Source organism: Schistocerca cancellata, chromosome 4 (assembly GCF_023864275.1).
Source record: "Schistocerca cancellata isolate TAMUIC-IGC-003103 chromosome 4, iqSchCanc2.1, whole genome shotgun sequence".
Taxonomy (NCBI): domain Eukaryota; kingdom Metazoa; phylum Arthropoda; class Insecta; order Orthoptera; family Acrididae; genus Schistocerca; species Schistocerca cancellata.
Window position 1 is genome coordinate 497,657,095 of NC_064629.1, and position 8,975 is coordinate 497,666,069.

General features: G+C 39.7%; 1 protein-coding gene across 1 annotated transcript in view; it reads left to right on the forward strand.

The window, feature by feature from the left end:
• The window catches only part of LOC126184285 (mucin-22-like), a 59,447-nt gene extending 51,292 nt beyond the window's left edge, over positions 1–8,155 (forward strand). Inside the window, exons 2-3 of the mRNA XM_049926662.1 lie at positions 5,126–5,213; positions 5,371–8,155. Of these exons, the coding sequence (XP_049782619.1) occupies positions 5,126–5,213; positions 5,371–8,155 (2,873 nt within the window). The remainder of the gene's footprint in view (positions 1–5,125; positions 5,214–5,370) is intronic.
• Positions 8,156–8,975: the final 820 nt, after the last annotated feature.

Genomic DNA, 8,975 nt, shown 5'->3' on the forward strand with positions numbered 1-8,975 from the left:
ATCATCGCCCAGCCCAAACCGCTTAAGGACAGAAATTTGAAATTTATGGAAGGTGTGGATCTTATACCGTAGGCGTCGTTTACGAAGGGATTTTCCGAAATTACAAATCTAATAGGGTGAAATAGGGGACGAATCATTATTAGAAAAACATCGCTATTAAGGCATTTTTGAAGCTACACCTACGAAAATTGGTATTTGATTTCTTGGTCAGAAATAGAGAAATATGTGTTTCAGCATTTTTGGAAATTTAATGCTATGGGGGAGAAGCAGTGGGTGAAAGCATTTTTAAAGCTACATCTATGAACACTGGTATCTGGCTTCTCGGTTACAAATAAAAAAAACGTATGTCACTGTTTTTGGAAACAGAACCTCTAAGAGGGTGAAATAGGTTGACTTTTTATGAAAGTATTATATTAAGAAATCATTTTTTAAGGTAAAGCTACGAAAAGTTAAATACGGATTTTCAGTTAAAAATAAAAAAAAACGTGTTCCATTGTTTTTGGAAATTCAGACCTTAAGGGGGTGAAACAGGAGATGAAAATTTTTATCGAAATATTTCATTGTGCAACCATTCTTGTAGCTAAATCTATGAAAATTTCCATCTGGGTTCTCTGTTAGAGATACTGTATAACATACGCATGTCAATGTTTTTGAAAATTCAAACGCCAAGAGGGTGAAATTGGGGGTGAAACGTTTTAGGAAAATATTTCATTGTGAAATCATTTTTAAGGCGAAATCTTTGAAAGTTGGTTCTTGGCTCCTTGGTTACAAATGAAAAAAATGTGTTTCAGTGGTTTTGGAAATTCAACTCCTAATGTGGTAAAAGAAGGTCATACTTAGCCACTGACTCCTAATCGCCCAGCCCAAACTGCTAAGGATACAAACTGGAAGATTGGACAGTACGTGGATCTTATACTGTAAGCATCGTTCAAGAAGGAATTGTCCAAAATTGCATTCCTAAGGGGATGAAACAGAGGATGAAAGGCCTTTGGAAACTATGTCGATATTAAGGTGTTTTGAAGCTAGAACTACGAAAACTGTTATTTGGTTTCTCAATCAGAAAATAAAAAATAAATGTTTCATAAATTACGGAAATTCAAACACTAAGGAAGTAAACAGTGAGTGGAAGTTTTTTTGAAAATAAGTAATCACTGAAGAACTACTGAAGGGTTTTTATGACAATTAGTATCTGACTTCTCAGTCAGAAATAAAACAAACACATGTTTCATTCCAGAATGAGATTTTCACTCTGCAGCGGAGTGTGCGTTGGCAGAAGTAAGGCTGTGAGGACGGGGCGTGAGTCGTGCTTGGGTAGCTCAGTTGGTAGAGCACTTGCCCGCGAAAGGCAAAGGTCGCGAGTTCGAGTCTCGGTGTCTGGCACACAGTTTTAATCTGCCAGGAAGTTTCACATGTTTCAATGTTTCTGGAAATCTAGTTCCTAAGGAAGTGTAAAATGGGATGAAAATTTGTAAGAAATTATTTCATTATATTAAAACATTTTGAAACTAAATTTATGAAAACTGGTATTTCATATCTCGGTTAGATATTAAGAAATATTTGCTAGGAGATTAGAGCTGCTACAGACATATCAGTGAAAGAGCGCAGAAGGCTCGATTAACAAAAATTTTAGACTCCAGCTATCAGAATCGTTTCTTTGGTCAGAAGTACATTCGGAAAAGACAGTGCTTATAATGCCTTAATAAGTGTGAAAAGCTTAGAAGGGATTTCAGTTTGTGAATAACATAAAACTTCTATTAAAAATAAACAAAAAAACATCTCTGTAGCACATACAGACTATACGAGCGAAGCAGTGGGCGCTAAGCTATTGAACTACGTGAGGCCTTGAAACCATGAAATGTTTGTTCGTCCATTCTGTACCATCTACACAAATCTATTGTTAGGAAATATTTAGCGTTCAGTGAAGAGGTTAAGAAAGATTTATAATTTGCATACGTAGCAAAATCGTTATTCTTGAATACCACCATTCATTATAAATTATGGGACAATGCTAATTAACCTAAAGGGTTTAAACGTGTTTTTGACTCAAATCTCGCAATCTTTCAATATACGATCGAGAGCATTCCATCTTGCCTTTATACTCTCGACGATCAATCTGGAATGTTTTAGTAGGTAATCAATATCCTCATGTAAAGGACAAATAAATAAAAAATAAAGACCCAAAGGTGCCCTTGAATATAACAGGTAAGGAACACCATCTGAAAAATCTCATATTCGGTTTACTTGGAGAAAAGGCTTTAGATTTAGTGCAGTGCCCCCTCCGCCGTTCCCGTAACCACTCCCTTCCGCTACCATTATCTCTCGTAGCCCCTTGACTCATCATATCAAATGCTCAGTGACGGTTATCGTCTGACAGAGGCATGCGCGAGGTGTTGAGAAGCGGGCGGTGACGTGTTACGAAACTCGCATTCCATTTCCTGACATATTCGGGAGGCGGAGACCTCCCCTCCACAGCGCTCCGGGATGTACTGTATTTAAGCGCGCCACACGAGCGGTGGCCGATTCAGTTTGCTAGTGACCGGAATAGTGTTTCGTGTGCTCGCGAGGACAACTAGGACTACCAGCATGAAGATTATCACTTGCTTGACGGTCATCCTATATATTGTTGGTGAGTTTAAATTCCGTAACCATGCTACTTCACCACGGACTTGGTTACCAATTTTGCGTTATTTATTAATTTAGAGTGTTGATAATTCGTCTCTGTTTCATTTTGTGTTGACATGTTACGAAATAATTTATTTCTGGGAAAATAATAGTTGCTCAGTTGGAAAGTTTTCGTGTGTTTCGAATGTGGTAGGCCAGTTTTTCCGATAAATCTTTCCTCCCAGTGGAACCAACAGGTTCTTTGCCACTTTCGTTTCACAATTAAGAGATACTGTATCGTCGTACCCACTCACAATAGCAACAACAATAATAATCTTGAAATTACATTAACAGGCCCTCCTTCATCGTATGCTGTTCTTAATCATATTATATGTTCTGTTATTGATTTCATAAAATTTTGGTTTACATCTAGAATGCAAAGATGCAATGATAACAGATTTCAGTACTCCGTTTTCTGTACAAATATACTGTTGCTATATTGAGTGTCTGTTTAACTCTTGGTTTCACTGTCGTCTACCATTACAGCGATCTACTACAACTCGTTATGATTTGTTATGTGCTCAACTTAGCCCAGTGTTTGTGTTATTTTTCGAAATGTGCAATCGAAATGTGAAATAGTTTCGCAGACGACGCCCATTCGTAAATCTTGTTACGTTCATGATATATGACCTGTCAGTAAAAGCAGTTGTGTGTGGGAAATTTCAGTGACATCATTAAGTTTCAACGTGCATATGATTAATTTCCATAATCGTTTATGTCACGATATTTCATTTCTCTCAGCTATGTATTCATGTTATCGTCAACGTCCACAGACGTTCGCTCCTCATCTGAAACACACACTCACCAATCGAAACAAACGCCTTAACGTTTCCACTGACTTTGAGCTCTGTGCAACGTGAAGGCGCTATGTATAAAATATTTCGCTATCTCTATGCTGCTCATAGCTTTTTCATGTTTCTTACTCAGCAGTAGCACGGTGAATCGTCCACGTGTGCGGAATAGTGTCGCTGCTGATGTTGTAGTACATTCTTCACGGGTCAGGATTTATAGCACCGAATTAATTCCTACTTTCACTTGACACAATCACTCTGTCAGTTGTTCTTTAAATAAAAATCCAATAAACTTGGGATACAACCCGTAACTTCAGCTGCAATCTTGACATTCATGTTCGGCGAACTTCACGGTACAATCCTTGCACCTCGTTCGATGTTGAACCGTCATTGTTATTTTGAGCTCGCTTTGCATGTTTCTGTTGCACATTTAAGCATCGTCTTTTCCTCCAGTTATCACCGTAGCTTGTTTATTTTTCACCTGTCACACATCGTATATTTCTTCACGCATGCCGCGCATAATAAGAGCTTCACCAATATGTTTCTCGTTTGGAGACAGAATATAGATTGGGTATATTTCTCTGCATGTATAGACACATTGATATAGACACCTCCAATGCGTAATGTCCACTTATTCCGTTTTTTTAGGATACATGCCACACATATTGTGTACTGGGCTTTTGTTTCACCGTTTGTCGAACGTACTTGCTATAAACAACGCTAAACGGCATTTAACGATGTATATATTCAAATTATTAACAGGAATTTATGATCTAAAATTATCATTAAACATAGGGGTACGTTATGAAGTTTTACAGATACTTTCGTGTGTAGGAGCCCATAAATCAGCATCTTAAGGCTTCAGTCATCTCTGTTGTTAACTACTTTCTACAGTATTAAAGGTGACAACGAAAGAACGCCACTTGCGAGAACAATTTCATCAAACCGTTATCTGAAATTGGACTCGTATTTCTAGGAGGCAAAAATGATAAATTTTATGACATATTTTCAGTTAAGGTTAATAAGATAATTAAATATTTTGTCAGGAAAAGAGATTGTTTTGAATATTTAATCAGTTGCCCTGTGCGACTGTCACTTGTTTTTACAGTTGAAGAAGTTTATCTTCAGTGCACACAGCGATGTCATATGCATCTATCTCTGTAGCTGATTTGATTTAGGCGATAATGCTGTACAAGTAAATGCTACGATTTGTTTCTCAACCACTGACACTATTTTCCAAGACGATAATGCACCAATCCATACAGTTGGCTTGTGATTCGATGTGCACGCTGGAGAAATAACTAACATTCTTCGAAAAACTACTACATATTATTTATGTCCGATATCAGAGCGAACTTGGTACACGTCCGCCGCATCTCTTTTCATTCATGACAGGAATGTCTTACACAGTGCATCAAATGCCAACGAATTGTAGTAAATTTCTCAGAAAGTATTTGTAGGTTCTGATATTGCATTCAGCTACGAATCGTTATTTCATTTCGTCGTATATTTGTTTATGTTCAGTATCTTTACACGAACCTGTGAGTAATTGTAACGCCTCTGTCACAGAGATTCAGTTATGAAATTGTCTAGTTCTATAGTGGTCCCAGATGTGCTTACTCGGACAGATATCACTGATGGACACTAGATTTATAATCACTCTTTTGTTTCAGCTCTACCGATAACAAGTCAGCTGTCAGCTGAAAATGCGACAGGTACAGCTGATTCTATCCAAGAAGAGATAACAAATCAACGAAAAGTGTAAGTGTCGCTTTTGCCTTTGTAACTCTATGTTATTGCTCTCCTACATTTGAAACACGTCTAATTATTATTTTTATTTAATTTTTGTGTTAACTGAGAAAAAGAGTCTAGGCAGAAAAATTCAAAATTTGATAATTTTTTGTTTCCATTGTTTCAGGGACATGACGACAGCTGCTAAAGAAGATGAAGGTTACATGATGATGTCACATTTCACAAGTCTTATTAGTAACGGGAATTCTGCGCCTGAAAGCGGTGAATCTACTCCTACACCGCCAACGAGTATCCATAACAGATCGACTACTGGCGCTTTTTCAGGGTCCCTGAAGCTCAGTGATGATGGAAAGACTGACGCAAATGACGCTACAGCGGTTCCATCGGTCCCCGAGTTACAGCCAACCTCCACATCACCGTTTGCACTACCGAGTGGCAATGAAAACCTCCTGCAGCAGAATACGGAAGACACTGGGACTGATTATGGACACGTGCACACCTTGCCATCGCAACAAGGAGAGTTAATGCAGCGTAATGATAGTAAAAATTACGAAGATCCGTACGTGAGCTTCGTACCTCATACTGAAACCAATAGTCAAGCACCCACTATCTCACCATCAGCGTCGCCCACAACACCTGGAGAAGTTGAGAATCACGAACAGCATGATGGCAAATCCCAGATCACCACATTACAGGACAACTATGAAGATGGTATCACCACTCCCCAATATGTGCCCTTCACACCTCCTGCTAATATCAAAAACTTCAAGGAGCAGGGTGGAACCTCACCAGCTAAGGATGTTGAGACATCCATGAGATCACCATCGACATCATTCATGACTCCAGATGAAAATGAGGTCATGTGGCAGAGTGGTGAGCCCACCGGCACAAAAGTTGAGGCCAGTAATCACAATGATGCAGAGACCACTACAACCCAGGATGTGGGCTACATACCACGCAGTGATACAAATAATTTCAAGGAGGATGTTGATGAATTCAACGGTACTAATTCCTCGTCGTCTCAGAAAACTGGAACACCCACCATCTCACCATCAGTTCTTGGTGCTGAAGACGGACTCAAGCAGAAGAACGTTGAAACCACTGCTGGAACATTTGAGGCTAACTATGATGTTGCAGGGTCAACCACACCTCACTATGAACACATCACATCACACACTAGTACTAATAATCCCAATGGACACGATGGGATATTCATCACTACTACTGAATCATCAGCTCAAGAAACGTTGTCTGTTATCCCGAATAAAGATGTTAGTGGCACGCAACAAAATGGGGAACCCACCGTCACAACATTCGAGGTCGAATATGATTCTAAAGTGACCACCACACCACAGTATGATGATTTCATACTGCGCACTAGTACCAAGAATTCCACAGTACAGGACAATGATTTCAACACTGCCACGGTCTCGTCAGCTCAAGAAATCGTGACTACTACCACCTCCCCAACAAAGTTGTTCACTATTTCAAATATCGATGTGAGTCACACGCAGCAGGAAGGAGAAAACACCACTGCAGCATTCGAGAGCGAAAATGATGCTGAAGTGACCACCACACCACAAAATGATGATTTCATACCGCGCACTAGTACCAAGAATTCCACAGTGCAGGACAATCATTTCAACACTACCACGGTCTCGTCAGCTCAAGAAATCTGGACTACTACCAGCTCCCCAACAAAGTTTTTCACTGTTTCTAATAACGATGTGAGTGACACGCAGGAGAAAGGAGAAAACACCACAGCAGCATTCGAGAGCGAAAATGATGCTGAAGTGAGCACCACACCACAGTATGTTGACTTCATACACCGCACTGTTTCCGAGAAGTCCAGTGAGCAGGATGATGATTTCAGCGCTATACCTGCCTCATCAGCTCGTGGTGTTGGAATGACCACCACCTCGCCAGTAAAGCTATTGACGATTCCTAATGATGGCGAGGGTCTTACGCAGAAGAATGTTGAATCCTCCGCCACAACACCGCAGACCGACTATGATGGTATGGAACCTACTACACCCCCGGCTGAACTCTTTACACTACCCACTGGCACCAAGAATTTCATGGACGAGGCTGGTGAACTCGACACTAACATGCCTTCGTCATCTCACGATATTTTACCAACCAGCACCTTACCCTCAGTACCAGTGGCAGAGCAAGCAGATGATGAAAATTGCACACAGCAGGAATGTGATTGCGTTGGCACCACGGTTGCTGTGTATCCGGAAGATAACCTTACCACCATGTCACCACTAACGCCAGTCACCGTACCTGCGGATGGTGGCAATATTAAAGAGCACAGTGGTGGACCAAATATCACCTTAAGTCCGGAACCTAATAAAGATGAGTCTACTACCACACCATCGTTCCCACAGCCTGTTAACGATAGTAATATCACATTGCAAATCGTTAAATGTAAGGGCACCAACCTTGGTACCAACCAGGAAAAGCCCTCCACGATGTCATATCTAGCGATTTTTAAAATACTGGCAGGTATTAAGGATAACCGCACGCTGATGTGTGACGAGCCAGATGTCACAACGACTCCGCCAACTAATGAAGAGACTTCATATAACACAACAGCGAAACAAGACACTACAACTATCTCTAAGGACGAAGCAGTGGATGGCAACAAAACTAAAAGCCATTATCCATCATACACTGGACCTTCTCCTGACGAATTACTAATGTTGTACAAACTACACATTAGAATGCTCAAGACAATGTCTATCACCATAGGGGCGGTAGTAGCTCTCATTTTCATCAGCATTGGATTCAAATTCTGCAGGAAACATAGACGAGGCGACCGCACAGCAGTTTCTCCTCACACTGCTGAACCTCGTGAAGCAGGTCAGCCTTCCACATCTCAGGCTTCTACTTCCGAAGAGCCCGTTATAAGATTTCGAGATTTGCTCTCTCGTGAAGAGAATAATTAGTATGGTGTCCTCAAGTATGTGGGCACCTGGTGTCAACACTTCAAGTGATAACTATTTTCAGTGTCTCGACCACCGTTAGTTGAACAATTTCAGTACAGTCAGTTATGTCAGTGACAGCATTCGGAATTTTGATGAGTGTAGCATAACTCGTGATAACCATTTACTATTTACTATGATAACAGTTAACTGGACATACAAGGTTTACGATCTGAACTACGTCCTGGTGAACACGTCCACTGTAGTGTAGCTTTCATCCTCGAGAGTCTGTTTACGGAATGTAGTTTCTGATGATTTATTTGAAATGTTAATGAATTTAATTTCGAAATTTCCATCGTTCCTGTTGTTGCATATTAAGTGAATTCACTGAGCATTGATGGGATAATTATCAGGGCGTTGTTAAATAAAGACTTTTTGTGGTGATTCTGAATTTACAGTTGGCATTTACAGTGTTGATTTTCTGTCTATTGTTGCATTTTGAACTATAGTTATGAGTATGGACAACATTTTAAGTTTGTGTTGCAATTCTCAACATGAAAAGTGTTATTATGTGAAGCCAACTGAACTTTTGGACCATAGATATTTTGAAGCTTGATATTTGTAGTTGCTAGTGTATTGAATGGCTAAATATTTGCATCGCACACCGCACAAAACCTATAAAAATAAAATGTCTTTGTTTGCTAAAATTATGTATTGTACATGTAAGAAAAAAATAAATAAAAAAGCATTAAAATTATTTCTGAAGTATACAATCATTCACTTCCTTGAAATTCTATCTAAATAAGAGTTTCGCTGCAGCTACTGTCGAACATAATCTTGTAAG